Here is an 18,957-nt window from a genome sequence, read left to right on the forward strand (position 1 = left end):
TTGACATATTCCTCTGAATTAGAGCATCAGTAACATCTATTTTACCTTACAGTACTTTGTTCTTTATTCAATACATAACCAAACCCACAGCCTGTATTTTTCTGGAGATAGATACAAACTTCCTCCCATGCAGGGCTAGATATAATCTCTCTCTCTCTTTCTACGCTGATGGGAGACAATTCAGGAAGCCCTCTTGTGCACAATGAAATTTCTGAAGATTGCAAATGGACATAGTGTAATTTAGGTCCCTTGCTGCTTTGGATTTTTCTCCATACGTTCTTGAGTCCACATTATTTACACACATTCCCAGCCATTAACTACCTGTCTCTTTTTTTCTAACTTACATTTATCCTTCTCTTCAATGCTCACTTTTCTGCAAGCGGGGCATGACCCAAAACCTGTTAAAGTTATTGAGAGTCTTTCCATTGACTTCTTCAATGGGCTTTGAATCAGGCCCTCTGTAAGCTTTTTCTAGTATAAATTAATCCCAATTCCCCTCACAATGCTTCTCTGGAGGGTGTGCTTTGGTAATGGCTGGAGTGGAGCTAATTATTTGCAAGAAATAATGTATTTATATTAATTTATTTGATAGCTTTTTCCTGTTTTGGTTGCATAATGTCTCTAAACAGGCTGCAATTTGCTGCAATTTATTCTTCATACTTATTCATCACATTCAAAATTACTCAATTTTTTGTGTGTGTCTTATTTGCTCTAGGACTTGCAATTCTGGGTGTGCCACTTAGTTGTGATTGGTCACATAAATCACATGGTATGGTGTCTGGTCCCTGATTCCACGATTAGAACCTTAGCCTCAGGTTACTGGTGTGAATTTGCTGTTGCATCCATTCATGGTAGTGACATTTAACCACGTGAATGTTCAAACATGAAAGGAACATGGAGACAACTGAGGCAAATTCATTTAAATATTCAAACCAATATTTCAAGAAAAGATTTTTCATTATTCACCCACTATAAAAATCAGTCATTTCAGAAAACTACTGAAATGCATTATAATATTTTCTACTTTACATCTTCAATGCACTGTACAAACATTAGCTAAGCAGCCTCTACAGCATTCCCCTTCAAAAAGAAGCATTTAGCATTCTAGAGTCAAAAGACTCCACCTTACAATAGTGATATATCTGTGCTTTGGGCAATTACTCTGGTATTTCTTTCTACAAAGATACTTATTCCCACTTAACAGATGGGGCAAGTGAGACACACAGAGCCGTAATCATCTACTATGTGATGTTCCATCAGGGATGAATTTGTCCCAGAGATGTTGAAGCCAATATTTTCAAACTTGGATGTTTAAAGCTAGGCACCTAGAGCCCATTGAAGTCAGTGGAAATACTCCTATTGACTTGACTAAGCTTTGCATCAGGCCCCTAATTACTCCTTTAGACACACAAATAAATGTCCTAATTTAGGAGGTGCTGAGCACTTGCAGCTCCTGTTGAATGTTCTTCAGGCATAGGCCACAGAGTATGAGGGGCGTTAGAACTCAAGAGTTCCTGGAGCCCAGACCATTGGTCAGTCCTCTAACCACTCTGCCTCACTACAGTAGAGTTTTTATTTGTGCTACACTGTACCCCATTAAACCCTGGCCTGTACAACTCCCTCCTAGGTCTGACCAGTGAGGTACGGGAGTACTATTTAAAGTAATTAAAAAGAAAAGGAAACCTCACAGAAGATAGGTTTGTTATAACACTGATGCTGCTTTGCATATAATGTAGATCTGTAGTGACACCTCACTTCCTTCACTTTTTTATACAGCATGAATTCCTTACTAACACTCTAGAGCAATTCTACCCTCTTGAGAAAAGTTAGAATTATCAACATCCTGTTCCCATCTATAATACATGGCATAGTAAAAGCATGTTGCAGTATCAGTGGGCAGAAGACTGGTGATATTCAGCAACATGTGCTGTAGACAGCATCTATCTTTAGTGCCAGAGTGCTTTTAAGATTATGAAAGACCTTCCTTTCTGCTCAGAAAAGACAAGACTTCTATTTATTATTTCACATATATAGCACGCACTTACACAACAGATTGGACTGAAGTCCTGGAGCCAACTCAACCATAGTGAGAAATACAAAGTCAATTGTAACATGTGTTATGGGGATTTGGAATCAAAATACTTCAGCTCTGCACTTCACATTTTAAAATTCTCGGAACAGGATGCAATGGCTTGACTTTCAAAATGGTGTCCCCTGCCAATCCTTTTAAAATAAAATGAGGCCACCTTACAAAATCCAAGCTGTAGTTTTATACACACACACGGGCAGGGGAGGGTAGAATTTGAGCCAGTGGGTTCAAAAATTGAGCAGATACTGATTTCAGCATGAACAGAAACACATATTCATGGCATGCAAGCTATTTGAACACGCCAGACTTAGAATTCAGAAGTGTCTAACTCCCAGCCCCACACTCCAGTCACTAGACCAAACATCCTTGCTAATTATAAGAAACTTGCATTTTATCCTTTCAGGATGCAGAAGTTCCCTCAAAGACATAAAATGACTCACAGTAATTTCAATTTTAAACAAGAGTGAACGAATTAGGTTTTATACATAAGCAACAAGAGCGTGTATTTAAATACAGTGCCTAGTATAAGACTCTTAACTCCACTGCAGATTTTTTTCTTATTTAACAGACAGTATTTATTTTTGCATATGTATGCAATTTTCCAAAGCAATAAAAAGGGCACTTTAAGCGCTGTAATACAGCTCATCTTTTATTGTTATAGACAATGAGGAGTACATACAACATAATGGCTACCGTCACAGCTGGGAACTTGCAATGAATTCTACATGGCAAACATCCACCTATTTTTCACTCTGCTTCGAACTCATGATACGATCCGTGTGTGAAAATTCAAATGCTATCGACCACTTTCTAAATGCAATGCATGACATACCAAACAATATTATTTGCTTGTAAGACTTTCCAGACTCTTTAAGTTGTTGCAACAGTAATAAACATGCAAAATATTGATAGAAAGCCACGGATACTATATTTACCCCCACTCCCCAAAGAGTGAGGCTGTGCTAGAAAATCCACAGGTTCAACGATGCATACAGGGTGAAATTTACCCCTTGTGCAGAGGTCAGCACAAGGCCACTTAAGTCCAAGTGGGAGTTAAGTGGTACATTGACCTTGTGCTGTCTCTCTGCAAAGGGGTGGGTTTCACCCAATGTCTTCTGCCTGTAGAAAAATACGTGATCTGTAGCAGAGACATCTACAGCTACCCACTAGCCATGATGAACTACTTTAGAGCACGGTGCAATGAGACTAGAAATAATTTTCTATTTTATAACCTGGTCCCGCAGCCCTTATTACACACAAAACTCTTCCTGACTTCACTGGAGGATCTGCACAGGAGACTCAGTAAATATTGGTCCCTGATGATCTGCACAAGTGGCTTCTCTTGCAAGGTGCAAGGCATGATTCACACCTGTAATGAAGAGTGAGAGGAGGTTTAAGCTTTCCTTTCCCTGGAGAATGTGGGGCCCAATCCTAAAGTATTTTCTCAGGCAAAACTCCCATTGAAGTCACGGGGTGAAATTCACCCCATGCAGAAAGCCAGCTCAAGGTTGATGCATTTAAATCCCACCTGAGCCCCACATCTTAAGGAGGATTTAAATGATGCCCAGATCTACAGCTGGCTCTCCCCACGGGGCTGAATTTCATCCAAACTGACAAAGGACTGCAGGATCGGGCCCAAGAGAGCCGCAGCACGTAAGGTCCTCCACCACTGACAATGAGTTCGGATACTGTGAGTCATTTCTGTTTACTGGTTGTTGTAAATGTCAAATGAACATCTGGATGTTGGTGTTTGGCAGCAGGGTCTCAGATGAGTCAGGTATATCACCCTGGAAGCTGTTTACAGGATGCCTCCTGCAAGCTGTCAGGACTTGAGCCCCAGCATGGTTTTATAATTACAGCCCTGCGGGTGTTGTGCTTAGAACGCCTCATCCTCCAGTTTTGCCAAAATGTTTAGCAATTCGGACACTACTTGTAGCCCAAGGGACGCTGGTAACCCCAAAGCGAATCTTGGCGTTCTTCCCCATATCTCACTTTGTATGTAATTTATAGGTATGTAATTATGATAATAAATGTTTCAAAGCTAATTGTTTCATTAAGGAAAAAAAGTAGAAGCCCCTCCATTCCTGAGCAGCCCAACAGTAACCTGTCAGTCACTTCTGGAAAGGTGCTATTGAATTCAATAGGAATTAAACAAAGAATGAACAGATACTACTCTGAAAACCTGGGTCATTTCAGACAGAGAATACTGTCCTGTCTATAGAACTTGTAAACCAGCCTGTAGCATTCTATAGCCAGGATATAATTCTCTATTAATTCTACAAGATGGTTTAAGAACCCTGGAGAAAGTTTGTTATTTTCTATAAGACTTTTCCACAAGAGGTTTGCCTGGCAAACAAAATGGAGGTGAAAGACTTGAAAAGGGATCATATTTCACTTGCAAGGTTTAAAGGAGTAACACGGCCAGCTACTGCAGACTGCTGCGTGTCTCCTCAGAGGTCCTGAGCACCCTCATTTGCCACTGACGGCAGTGTGGAGCTGAAGGCACTTAGGAGGATCACCAGCCAGGAAACAATCAACAGCTTGCTGCAGCAGGACCCTAGGGTGAAATTCATGCCTATTCAGAAGGCTCACTCAAAGGCTATGCACAATTTAAGCGCCACTTAATTCCACAAAATAGGACTTACCGGGGACTTAAGTGAGGCACAGGCATTGTGTAGAGCCTCTGCCAAAACCATGTGAAGAAGGTCAGCTGAATGGTTCAATCCAATACGTGGTTTGCTTAATAAAGGACACTTCTTCAGAAAGTTTTGGCAGGTACATCCTGTTAAGCTGCCAGGCAGCATTCATGTGATTGCTAATGTTGCTGATTACTTTCCCTTCCCACGCCCCCCAGCACCAGTTAACCCCTTCTCTCCCCCCTCCCAAAAAAAACCCAACCAAACCCCAAGATCAGATCTACTGTATGGCTGTATGTTGTGAGATGCAAATAACGGTATATAACATACTAGATACTGATACAATTGGTATATTAATATGATAGATAACTGCTTTGTTCACACTGCAAAGCAGTAAATGTTAACCATTATTTTCTACATAAAACTGACTTTTTGTAGATAACTCTTTAGCTGAACATCATTGTAGAATAAGCTGCTTTTGGATGTGTAGGGTCATATTTTGACATTGGATACACCCATAGTCAGTCATCAGTAAATCCAATGGAAACCCCTTGGGGCCTCATCCCCAGTTGGTATGAACTGGTGTAGTTCTTTAGTGGACCTATGCTAATTTACATCTGTGGAAGACCTGGCCTGAACATCCAAGGGCAAAACTTGACTTGAAATTTCAGAATAATGCAAATCTACTGTTACATAAATCGTAGAAGTGCAACTTTGGCACTGTTTCTTCTTTGACATTTCAGCATGTGTGACAAGAGATACAGTAATGATCAACTATGTCAAAGCAAAAAAGGTCTAACTCAGTTGAATTTGTACAGATGAAAACAATGTTTTCCTTACATTGTGACATATGCTCACAACCTATACTCAATAAATCTGTCCGTAGTTTATTCAATAGCATTTTTAAAATGAATAATGTCCATTGGCCATGTCCCAGTGCTCATTTCAGTGCATTGCAGGAAAGCAATCACATAGGCCTCTCTTTTCTGCTTTCAGGAGGAGGGTTTCTGTCTGCAAAAGAACATTAAATCATGGAATTTAATATATCACTTTAAAGGAATAATATAATTGATTAGATCTAATCCCTCAGCACTGCAATTGTCAGGGTGCCTTGTGGAATGAGAAATCATGGTTATTATAGCTGGTTTATATGGTGACTTACCTGGCAAACTGGTACATAATAAGCATGTTCAGAACTGAGGAATACAGACTAAACTGCATGGAAAATATTTGGTGGTTTTAATGTTTTCACTTTCACAGTTAACCTCAAGGGGTTAGATTGTCAGAATTTATTGAAGTGTCTTTTATAAATTCTGGGAAAAACTCCACTCAGTCACACTCTTAATTCCTTCCACTTAACAGGAAGACATCAGCTATTGATGTGCCCAGAATTGTATAATTTAATAGTACCAGTTACTGTGCTAAGGGTCCGATTCCGCTCTCAGCTACACACCTGTAAATCCAGAACAACTCCAGTGAATTCTTTGGGGCTGGCAATTTAACTTCCCTGCCCCAATTTTTCTGAATCTGGACCTTTTCAAGGTAGGTCTGGGCTCGAGCTTGTGGTCCTGTTTTAACTCGAGTTAATTTATGTTACAGTTACATACTGTTACAATACTGCCAAACCCAAGCGCTCAGAAATCATGAGTCAGACTCTCAAAACCCAGGAGACTAGCTCAAAAATTCAAGATTAAAACAAACAAACAAATAAATGTCTTTATTTGACTTTTTGGTTTGGTGCTTTTAGGGGTAATGTTTCTCTGTAACCATGAGGGTTAGAAACTTACTTTTAAAAAAATGAAAGCTGAAATTCCCACCTACTCCCATCACTACAGAAGCTGGGGCTTTCAGACCAAATATCACAGGACTCACAATAAAAACATGACTGTTGGCACTAACTCAAGATAGCGATGACAACAGTGTCTGGACACTTCACAAACATTCGTTGCTGGATGTAAGTAACCTTTCATGGTTTACCCTAGGCTAAATCCAATCCCAGATCAGGAAGGGTGAAATTTACCCTGACAGAGAGCCAGCACAAGGCCTGTCCAGATTGGTTACGGTAAACCACAAACATTTGTGTTCTGGCATTTTCAATAAGGTGTTCATTAATTTGAGTAAATAACCTGAATGAACTAACAGGACCTTTAACCAGCCAACTCTCCTTTGCCATGATGCCTACAAAAAAAACTTTGACATTAGGTAGGCAGCTGTTGTGCTAAAACTGCTGCCTATCAGGCTGACCAGAACTGCCTCATTGTTCTCTTGTGTTCCCATTGTCTGTCTGTTTCCACCTGTAGTCTCTTTTGTCTTATACTTAGATTGTGAGCGCTTTGGGGCAGGGACTAGCTTTTTATTCTGTGTTTGTACAGTGCCTAGCACAACAGGGTCTCATAGGCACTGTGGTAATATAAATAATAATAATAATGGACGACAGACTCCAGTTCAGACATATTTTAGGGTGAAATTCAGCCAGCTCACGTTCTAACTCTAACTGAAGCCCTGTTTTGTAAGCTTAAATAGCACATTGGCTTTGTGCTAGCTCTCTGCACAGGGTAAATTTCACTATTCCTGGTTTGTGATTCAACTGCTTTCCCCTCCTCACTATGTTCCCCCAACCTCTTTTTCTTTTAAACGCAAAAGTTTTGCCTTTCACCTTGACATTAGAATGGAAGGCTTGCTCATTTTTCCTGTTTGCTTTCAATTATTGGCTTGATGCTGCAGTGTGTGTCATTAAACGACGCTCTTTGTGTGATTCAGAGCTGTGCGAGGCGAACATTCTTGTTGTCATAAGCCTAGCAGACAACATAAGATTATTTTAGCACCATAGCAGCTCTTTGGATTTGAATACTTGTGTAGGACCAACGCACTGGCATTCCCACCACATGCTTCCTATGCGAGTCTCACAGTCCTTATACAAGCTGGAAGGGATGATCTGGGAGTGTTCAAAAATAATCTCAAAAGCTAATGAATGCAGAAAGATCCCTATCAATGCCACCATTGGTCCCAGGAGTCCCCTAAAAGAATATTACTCTGCAGGCTGTGCTCTTGTAAAAGGTATTCTGAATATTTAGAGTTATTACATTAAATTAATTTGCCGTAAAACTTCACAAAAAGATGAGATGGGCCAAACTCTGACTTGGAATAAGGATAATTGAGGGTGAAATTTTCATTAGGCCGGAAGTGACAGTTGAGTCATCTAGTCTGATCTCCTGTATAACACAAGCCATGGAATTTCACCTACTTACCTCCTGTACTGATCCCACTAAGCTGTAAATGACTAAGCCACAATTTAGAGAAAGGCAGCCAGTCTTCATCTGAAGACTTCACGAGATGGAGAACCCATCATTTCCCTGGGTAGTTTGTTCCCATTATCAGTCACCATTTGACTCCTATAATGCAAGATAGAATCATAGGAAGGTAGAAGGCACCTTGAAAGGTCATCTAGTCCGTCCCCCTGCACTGAAGCAGGACTAGATACACTTAAACCATCCCTGACAGGTGATTTAATTTAAATCAGTTTTTATACCAATATAGTTATACCCAGTGCAAACTCCTGTATAGATGCTCTTAGTTCAGACTAATGTAAACCTGTTCCCAAACAACTTAAGCTAAACCAACAAGACCACTCTGATGCTGAAAAAAGAGCAACCGTACAGGGAGTTGCTATGGTTTTATGATATCTGTTTAAATTCATGCCTTAGGTTATATCGGTGCTCAGTTCCCTAAGTGCATCTATGTTTGGGTTTTGCACCAAGTTTAACTAAATTGATTGTGTTAAACCCGTTCAAAGTTCTAATGTGAACCAGCCCAAACACGAAAACCCATGCATGTCGTATACTGTACTGACCATGCCATCAGCAAAGCAACCAGAATGCTTGGGCACCCATGTGAGCTGTTTAAGCTGGTTTATTATGAGCTGGCACCAATGATGGGTGTAAATGTGACACCACATAAGATTTTCCTCCTCCTCTGTGCTCCCATTCCCTTTTGTCAGTGCTGCTCTACTGTCTCTCTCCACTTTCCACCTTCTGCTGCTGTCCTGTTAACAGCCATTGCTGAGTGGTGACTGAAAATCAAAAAGGAATCCTACAAAAAATTGCTAAGTAGGAGGACAAAAGAATAACACAAGCATATAGGGACAAAATCAGAAAGGCTGAGGCACAAAATGAGTTACCCCTAGCAAGGGACATAAAAGGCAACAAGGAAAGGTTCTATAAATACATTAGGAAGAAGAGACACATGAAAGGAAGTGTAGGTCCTCTGCTTAGAAGGGAAGGAGAGCTAATAATGGGTGACATCAAGAAGGCTAAGATGTTCAGTGCCTGTTTTGTTTCAGTCTTCACTAAAAAGGTTAATTATAACAAGGGAAGGAATGCAAACCAAAATAGGGAAAGAATAGGTTACATAATAGTTAGATTTCAGAATAGCAGCTCTGTTAGTCTGTATCCGCAAAAAGAAAAGGAGTACTTGGGGCACCTTAGAGTCTAACAAATTTATTACAGCATAAGCTTTCATGAGCTACAGCCAATGAAGTGAGCTGTAGCTCACGAAAGTTTATGCTCTAATAAATATAATAGTTAGATGTTTTCAAGTCAGCAGGGACCGTTGAAATTCTTTCTAGGTACTTAAGGAACTAGCTGAAGCAATCTCAGAACCGTTAGAAATTATCTTTGAAAACTCACGGTGGAATGGTGAGGTCCCAGAGGACTGGAAAATGGCAAACAAAGAACCTAGTTTTAAAGAGGGGAATGGAGGGGATACAGGGAATTTTTGATAGGTCAGTCTAACTTCAATACCTGGACAGATACTGGACCAAATGATTAAGCAATCAGTTTGTAAACACCTATAGGATAATGGGGTGATAAGTAATAGCCAACATGAATTTGACAACAAATCATATCAAACCAACCTAATTTCCTCTTTGACAGGGTTCTTGATCTAATAGATTGGGGAAGCTGCAGACGTGATATATCTTGATTTTAGTAAGGCTTTTGACACAATCCTACATGACATTCTCAAACAACAAGCTAGGAAAACATGGTCTGGATGAAATTATCATAAGGGGGCATAAAACTAGTTGAAAGACCATCCTCAAAGAGTAGTTATCAATGGTTCACTGTCCAATTGGGAGGACGTATCTACTGGGGTCCCGCAGGAGTCTGTCCTGGCTCCAGTACTACTCAATATTTGTATTAATGACTTGGATAACAGAGTGGGGAGTACACTTATAAAATCTGCAAATGACACCAAGCTGGGAGGGGTTGCTAGCACTTTGGAGGACAGGATTAGAATTCAAACAACCTTGACAAATTAGTCCAAAATCAACAAGATGAAATTCAATAAAGACAAGTGCAAAATACTTCATCTAGGAAGGAAATATCAAATGCACAACTGCAAAATGGGGAATAACTGGCTAGTACTGCTGAAAAGGATCTGGGAATTATAGTCGATCATAAATTGAATATGAGCCAACAGTGTGAGGCAGATACACATTCTGGGGTGTATTAACAGGAGTCTGTATGTAAGATATGGGAGGTAATTGTACCCCTCTACTCGGCATTGGTGAGGCCTCAATTGGAGCACTGTGTCCAATTCCGGGCATCACACTTTAACAAGAATGTGGACAAATTGTGGTGAGTAGAGAGGAGAGCAACAGAAAAGATTAGAAAACCAGACCTATGAGGAAAAAGTTTAAAAAAACCCAGGTTAGACAAACACCACTCAGCAATGGTCTAGGTCAGAGGAGGCCAAACTGCGGCTCGCAAGCCGCATGCGGCTCTTTTATAGTTGAAAGTGCGGCTTGTGGAGCCCCGGCCACCCCCACCCCCCGTCTCCCCATTATCCACCTACCAGACGTGGGGGGCGGGGGGCAAGCTCAAGGTTTCTACCCTGCAGTGGGGTGGTGGGGTTAGGGGCTTCTGCCAGAGATGACTCGTGCCTGCTGAGTGTTGGGGGACTAATTAAAGGTTTGGCCCTGCAATAGCTTAAGTCATGCCCCCCAGACATGCCCCCCCCTTACCCTCAGTGGCCCCTCCCTGCAGCTTCCAGGTGTTAGCTCTAGGTGGAGAGGCAGTGGCTGAGAGCTGCAGGGAGGGGCTGCTGCTTTAGTTCCAGGGAAGAGGCATCAGCAAAAGCAGCGGCTCTTCCTGCAGCTCCCAGCTGTTTGCCGCTGCCTCTCCCCATGGCTGCAGCCACCAGCTTGCTGGCTCCAGTAACTGCCATGCGTGGAGGGGCCCAGTGGTACCACGTGACCGAGCAGGGCCAGCAAACCTGGGCGGGGCCGCCTGACCCAACCTGTCTCCCCCATGTGTCGACAGTGGGGAGGGGAGTCTTGGGGCTTTAGCTCCGTGGGGCACACCTGCCAGGGCCTGGGGCTTCAGCAGGAGCAGGGCTGAAGCCCCGAGCCACAGCAGGCACCTCCCGTGGGGTTGAAGCCCCGAGCCCGTCAGGCGCACCCCGGCTCTCAAATGTCTGAAGAGCGTCATATGCGGCTCGGAGTAAGTTTGGCCACCCTTGGTCTAGGTATACTTGGTCCTGCCTCATCACAGGGGGATGGCCTCTCAAGGTTCTTTGTAGCCCTACACTTCTATGATTGTGATGGGAAAGGTAAGTCACCCTTCTTACTCTTCTCCTCTCCTCTCCTCCTTCTCCCTATGTGGGCTAGATGCAGGAACCAGTTGCTGTAGTTCTCTAGCCTGTGTAATGCAGGAAATCAGACTAGATGGTCACAATGGTCCCTTCTGGCCTTAAAATCTACTAATCTCTGCTTGTCCCCAATACATCTGCATAGTACAGTCCTATTTGTTTGAAATGAAAATGAGTCAGCAAAAGATGTTATGTCAGCTTTACTCAGCCAAGGCAAATTGGTACATTAAGCCTAAGTATCATTTCTAAGGTAACACCTACCCGTGTGTCTAGATTGTACGCAGTCTTCTTTAAATCCTGCAGGGCCCTCTGCATGAATTCAAATGCATGGCAGTCAACACAAGGACGACCTGGGAAAGGATGCAGCAGAAAGACGTCACTGAAATCGCATGGAATTGACATCATGGCAATGCCAAGAGAAAATATGATCTTGTATTTCCGAGAAAAGTGCATTTAACAACGTGAATGGGCCTGGGTTGCACACAGAAAATGTCCAGTGTGCATGCACAGGATGGGGCTGCACGTACACAAAAGTATATGCCTGTATGTGCAAATCCCCTGTTCACATGTCATTGCAAAATACATGCACATTTTTGCACACCTGCTTTTGAAAACCTGGACCAAAGCTGCTGAAGAACCTGACCCTGGAAGGTGTTGCATGCCTTCAACTCCCATTCACTTCCCTGGAGTGGAAGCACTCAGACCCTCACATGAATGGGTCAGCTCCCTGCAGGACAAGACACTATGGAGACATTTTCAGTGGTTCCAGAAATGATACAGACAAGTTATTTGTTCAGAAGCCCTCATGCATGTCTTGGTGAGGGAACATGCCCAGTCTGGGTTTTCCTCCTTTCAGCTGCTGCCATATTGTGGGGGGGGAGGGTAATATTCCTGCTTAGGGCCCCCAATGGGCTACCACCGACACTGCCCACCCAACACTGGTCTAGATCTCAGTCTCCTGCATTTGACTAATGAATTAAGAAAGCCTGCCCTCTGAAGGGAAATACATCATATAAAACTGCAACCTCTGGATAAATAGGAAATAAGGAGATTGTGATGTACAATGATAACAGAGCATCCACTCCCAGAGAAAGGGAACCAGATCCTGGCCCATCTACAGCCCCTTTGTGCTGTTCTGACAATGCAAAGTGGTCAGAAAGCTGCCTTAGCCATTCAGCTGTCGAGAACCTCAGGGTGGGGGAGTCCCTGGTGTAGGGAGTGTATCAAAAGAGGAATGAGGAGAGGGATGTAGCCAAAGCACTTCTGTGCTCTGTCAATCCACAGCAGGCATAACAGCCCTTTGGGGGCCATTATCCACCAGGAAAAGTTCTGGCAGCCCTGAGGCTCCTCTAACTTGCAACAGAAGCCAAACGAGTGCCTTGGTTGTGTGGATGAGGTGAGCAAGCATCTCTCACGTTGTTACACACTGAAATTCGCGTCTGGCTGAGCTTTGAACTGGGGAGACTCAGATAGCTGGAAACTGCCTTTACCCCATCCCTATTCTGGAACCAGCAAGACACTTATGATAATTTTGCAAGAGTGACTTAATCCTTTTTTTTTTTCTTCCCTCTTCCACCTGATCAGGAAGGTATCATTGTGTCTCAGGCATTTCTGACAGTTGAACATCTTCTGTAGTGTTCAAAAGCTTTAGTGATAGCCTTTCTTTAACACCTTGGCAATTTATAACCGACTATCTACTGCAATATGAATATTTTTCTAAGTTAACACTTTACTGTCTGTAGTTTATAATTGTATTCTCATTGATTAATGCGGATGATTGTGATGAGAATGAACTGTTTGCTTTATAGCACATCTGTACGTATGTGGACATCAGTCTACAGCGAGACTAAGGCAAGACATCAACAGTCCACATTCTTTTAACCTTTCCTCAGAGATCCTATTTTTCTGAACCTCCACTGTTGCTGTCCTATGATATGAACTCAAATTTCTAACTCTTCTCCATTTTTCTCGATCCTTTTTGCAGAGGACAACTATTGGCATTTGAAACATGCCAAGCATGGACATTGCTGCATTAAGAGGCATTCCCCTATAAACGACAAGTGTCATCAGCAAAGGCATTGTTCTCCAGGGCTGGGTTGAGTGGTGGAGAGGGGCTGGCTATGAGCCAGCCTTTAAAGTAACTCAGATTTGGAATGGTTTAAACAAAAGGGGATTTTTTTTAAAGATTTCTGGTCTAAGTAAGAAATGCTCATCTCCAGATGAGACACCTGTCTCTGTCTGCATAAGGCAGTGACACTGCAATCTGCAGTCAAACGCTGACTACGCCCCTCACAAAAACCATCAGTGAGCAGGGCAGAAACTGACGGGCATTAGTTTGCAGAATCTCACACTGATGACTGGGAGACAGTGAAGATTCCCCAAGGATGTGAGCTAGAGTGAGGCTGAAATTCACCTCTGAAGAGGGGCATCTCAAGGTCTATGTGCCACTTAATCCCAGTTACACTCTGAATGTGAAGCATCAGCCTTGTGCTGTCCCTCGGCACACAGGCAAATTTCACCCTAAGCAAATAAACAAGGGCAGGGCTGTTTTAATTGTGTGTAATGATTTATAGGATGCACCTACACATACTGTAGTATATTTTGCCACAGTGATGACCTCGAGAGCTCAGTACAACATTTCTGAATCTGCTATTCAATCTTTTCTGAGGAGTGGGGACCAGCTGGCATTTTGTGGGGGAAGATTTAACAGGTTTGTGCAGAATGAGAACACTCAAGATTCTAGTATAATTAAATTTAAATGGATTCTGTCTACAAGGAAATTGAAAAATGCCTTGCTTCTGTTTCTGCGGTCCTCCTAGTAAACAACTGAAACTGAAATAATTTCAGAAGACTAATTTACTTTCCGTCACGTGTGCAATTTATTTACTCTGCATTTTGTGCAGCTTGGACTCTGAAACTAGACTGGCTGGTTCCCATTTTCAAGCTCTCCTGCACCAGCGTAAGGTTGTTGTGTTCAGGTTATAAACACAACAGGAGAGGTTTACATTTTTTTTTAAATTGGTTTTCATTGAAATTTAAAGAAAACTATTCTAAAAACACTGATATTGTTTAATGTTTGCACAGTCCTTTGCAGATGTTAAGCACTAAGTACGAGGTACTGATTATTCATTGCTAATTACTATTCATAATCAGCTAGATCCTGCTCTCTGCTTCACTTCTGAGCAAAATGGGAAACAGGACCAGATATCTGAAGCCTCCTTCCACCCCAAACAGCAGGGCAAGGTATAGCAAGACAAGGTCAAGAGAACTCTAGCAGGCAGGACCAGTAAATTCATCAGCCCATACACCACTTGCCCAAGAGGGTGTAGTCTGCCAGCTAGGGAGTGCCTGGTATTCGCCCGAGCACTCTTATGTGTACTGCGGTCAGCAGCACACAGTAGCTGGAAGCTACAGGGTGCTCCTGCTTATAGCAATAGCAAAGTGCACTTCATCATGCATCTCCCAGGCCTGCCCTGAAGCATGCAGTCTTGGCTGGCAGGATTCCCACACTGCAGAAACTATCTGCCAGTGTCCTTGTTCTCACTTGCAGCAGCAAGGAGTGCAAATGCTCTCCTGCACTGGGTTTGTTAGGTTTGGTAAGCCTCCCTCACCCACCCCCCTCTTTGACAAAACTTAAATGTAGGGCCCATACTAATTTAACACCTCCACCATCACACCCCTCACTTGTGGGGTTCCTCAAGAGTCAAGGACTCTCTCCAGGCCTATTCAACATCTACATGCAGCCACCAGGTGAACTGGTCAGATGACATGCACTTAGGTGCTAACAATACACAGGTGGCACATGGCTCTACCTATCCTTCATCCCATACAGCCATGCCACTACTGTCAAGATTGGGCAAGCTCAGCTCACAGATGTAGAGCAGCTGGTTGAAGATGAACCCAAGCAAGACAGAACTTAAAGAAGTGGGCAGAAGAAAGCACTTTGAGTAGTTTGTAGCCACAAGCAGTCTCCTTTGGTTAAAGATACTCACCAACAATTCACTCAGGGATGCCCCTGGATTCCTCACTGGCATTAAGTTCTCACATTGCAGCATCACAAGCAAAGCATTCTACCTTTTATAGCTGTCCTGACAGACAATCACCTGCCCTCCGTTATACACACACCTTTCTCACTTCCCAGTTGGGCTCGGGCAAGCAATGCTGTCTACCTGGGCAAAATGTCGCGGGTCTCAGGAAATGCCACCTAGAACCTATATAGCAGCACCAGCTACAGGAGTACATCATACCTGTCTTCCACTCACTGCACTGGCTTCTTCCCATACCATATTATGTCAAAGGCAAGGCCTCGTTCTGAATCTTCAAGGTGCTCAACAGCCTGAGCCCAGGGTATCTAAAAGCTCAGGGCTGAGGAGCATGGTTGACAGTGCTGTTCAATAGAACTCTCTACCACACAGAGGGAGATAGTCTGTGAAGGAGTCAGGAGCCCACGACTGGGGAATGAACTACCACGAACAAAGAACCATCAAAACGCTTCACTACCTTCCATTTAATGTGCAAAGCACACTTGTTTGCCCCACCTTTGCTAAAATAAACACATAGCACAGGGCACATATATTAATGCACTACTGGAAGGCGCTTGGATACTACAGTGATGAGGGCGATAGAAGAGTTTGAATAGAACAAGAAAAATAGAACTTAACAGTGTCTCTCTAATAAAGAGGAGACTAGAACAGAAAAGAACAGAACAGGGATTTTACCCTCTAATCCCATGTGGGTACCAAGGGTTCATCTGAAAAGCAGCTATGTTATCCCAGGAAAGTAAACTGCAGTGACCAAATCAACTTTTGAATTAAAAGCTTTGGTGGCAGGAGAATGGATGGAGATGGCTGTGATAAAATCTGACATTGATTTATGTTTAGGGACCAGTCTTATTTATGCAGTCACCTTCCACACTTTTTAAAACTCTGCGTGAGAGCTGCCTGATATTTTTATCGCTCTAGGGAGTGGCCATTCTGCGCTTCTGGAGCACTTTTCATTGTCAGACCACTTTACAACACTATCTTCTCAAAACATCCTCACATCATCTCTGTTACTGTTATCCTTCTCTTTTCACTGGGTGAAACTGAATCAGTGACTGGCCCAAGGCCACAACGGCAGTCAGTGCTAAAGCTGGGATTAGAACTTGGGAGTTCCTGGCTCCCAGACCTGTGCTCAGATGGCTACCTCACATTTTAATATTTTGCTCTGATGCACAGCAGTGTAATTCCAGAATTCCACATCCATTTCAGGGATAAACTCTGTGGGTCAAATTCCTTTGTGTAAATCCACTGGGCTTACACCAAAGATGAATCCAGCCCAATATGCCTTGTTCCAACCGAATAACAAAAAACATAAAAAACATGCCTGCAACACCCTAGCACAACTAAGCAACAGTTTGCGTGTAACAGCATCCAGACTAGTAAGGATTTCATGTGTACAATTGCACACCTAGAGTACCTTCTTGCAGACTTCTGGAAGAAAACAAAAATGGCCTAAGACTATACAGGTTTAAGATAACATCAGATAAATATTTAGTAGTTACTTTGTTTTCAAATAAGTGCTACTGAAAAATAATAATAATGCACACATTTAATTGACTTTCCTGGTGTGTTACAAACCAATTTGCACTTCCTAGCAAAATTAAGAAGGGCAGCCTACACATGGAGCTCATGAAATTTGTGCATTCACTGGATGAAGTAAGGGACATAAACAATGCAGAAATTCTGCTTCTGAATCTGAGCCACCATAGCGTGGCAGGGGTACATACTTTCTGCTGGAATGACACTTCCAGATTCTTGACTGGCCCCGACCAGCTTCCCACTCAATAGGCCAACCACTGAAATTAACGGGATTGCCATCCACATCGCTCTCCAGACAGATGGAGACGCCATTATTATCATCAAGAATTAAAGCTTCCTTCCCAGCCTGAAACAAGAAGAAATAGGAAAGATCAACTGTTTGCTCCCAGCACATTCAGCCTAATGAAGCAGATGTGAAATGACAGCCGTAGGTACACATGCACACACACACAGACCCCAATGCAGCCACGGGCCATGCACTTGGAAATGAAACTCACCCAAACTACTAATTTGCTAAGTGCCTGATCTTCCTCTGTCTTTTGTGACAGACCCTTGGAAATGGCAGTAGCAAGCAGCTAAGGGAACCACTGCAGCCATACTGAGCATGCGTCCCCTGCATTCCCCCTCTCACTGATTAGGGTCATTGCCATGGAGATTCACTATAGCAACATATAAGAACTGAGCTGCCAAGGAAAGGAGAAGATTTAAAGGGGCAGCGACAGGATTATGGTAGCTGCTTTGTTTATTAATTGTCTCTGTTCTTGGATGGTCACTTACTCTCATGGGCATACACTGGCATACTTCAGTGACTGCTGCAACATGTAATATAACAAAGATATTTATGAATTTTTGGATTGTTGCCTTTATTCCAAAATGTGGCTATGCTGAAATGTACAGCTCCTAACCCTTACTTAGCTGCGAGACATTTACAGCAGGATTTCAGCTGGAGCAGAATCAGGCACCGGGTGTCCAACTCTTGCTCTTTCTGGCAGAGACTCTGTTCTGTGTCTAGTACTAGGCAGGGCATGTCATCCGTGCTTAACAAGCAACACTAGTTATAAACCCACCCCTTATGGCCAATAGAAGTGAATGTGAGCCAACCAGATGAGTCATGCCTTCCAACCTGTTTCCATGAGTCAGACATAGAATCACAGAAGGTCACATGGATGGCCCCAAGCCAATATCCCAGAGATAAATACCCTGAGTTTTGGGGGAATTCATAATCCAAAGCCAACTCTGGATCTGAGTTTCTGTTAATGGCCTGTAGAAGGTGCACAACCATCAACAGTGCTGCCTTGTGGTCAGGCAGTGGTTAGCAGGATGTCTCCCCCTTGAAGTATAGTCCAGTGCTGTCCTGTCCTTCAGCACCTCCCTCCCAAGGATTTCCAGTCCTCCCCTTTAGCACAGGGGCTTTGGGGGCTGGGCCCATGAACAATCGCAGTCTTTTCCAGGTTTCAGAGTAGCAGCCGTGTTAGTCTGTATTCGCAAAAAGAAAAGGAGTACTTGTGGCACCTTAGAGACTAACCAATTTATTTGAGCATAAGCTTTCATGAGCTACAGCTCACTTCATCGGATGCATAATTAAAGTGGAAAATGCAGTGAGGATGTTTTTATACACACAGACCATGAAAAAATGAGTGTTTATCACTTCAAAAGGTTTTCTCCCCCCACCCCACTCTCCTGCTGGTAATAGCTTATCTAAAGTGATCACTCTCCTTACAATGTGTATAATAATCAAGGTGGGCCATTTCCAGCACAAATCCAGGTTTTCTCTCCACCCCCCCCACCCCCCACCCCCGCCACTCTCCTGCTGGTAATAGCTTATCTAAAGTGATCACTCTCCTTACAATGTGTATGATAATCAACGTGGGCCATTTCCAGCACAAATCCAGGGTTTAACAAGAACATCTGAGGAAAGGGGGTAGGAAGAAACAAGGGGAAATAGGTTACCTTGCATAATGACTTAGCCCAGTCTCTATTCAAGCCTAAGTTAATTGTATCTAAT

The 18,957-nt window shown here is 43.0% G+C and overlaps 1 protein-coding gene across 1 annotated transcript; it reads right to left on the reverse strand.

The window, feature by feature from the left end:
• Positions 1–4,176: 4,176 nt before the first annotated feature.
• NICOL1 (NELL2 interacting cell ontogeny regulator 1) lies at positions 4,177–17,294 on the reverse strand. The gene is made up of 3 exons (XM_074951811.1): positions 17,141–17,294; positions 11,635–11,723; positions 4,177–5,736 (listed from the first exon to the last, which is right to left on the reverse strand). Exons 1-3 carry the CDS (start codon positions 17,271–17,273, stop codon positions 5,671–5,673), a joined length of 288 nt encoding a protein of 95 aa, XP_074807912.1. The 5' UTR covers positions 17,274–17,294; the 3' UTR covers positions 4,177–5,670.
• Between the last annotated feature and the right edge of the window lie 1,663 nt (positions 17,295–18,957).

This window comes from Natator depressus, chromosome 4 (assembly GCF_965152275.1).
Source record: "Natator depressus isolate rNatDep1 chromosome 4, rNatDep2.hap1, whole genome shotgun sequence".
Taxonomy (NCBI): domain Eukaryota; kingdom Metazoa; phylum Chordata; order Testudines; family Cheloniidae; genus Natator; species Natator depressus.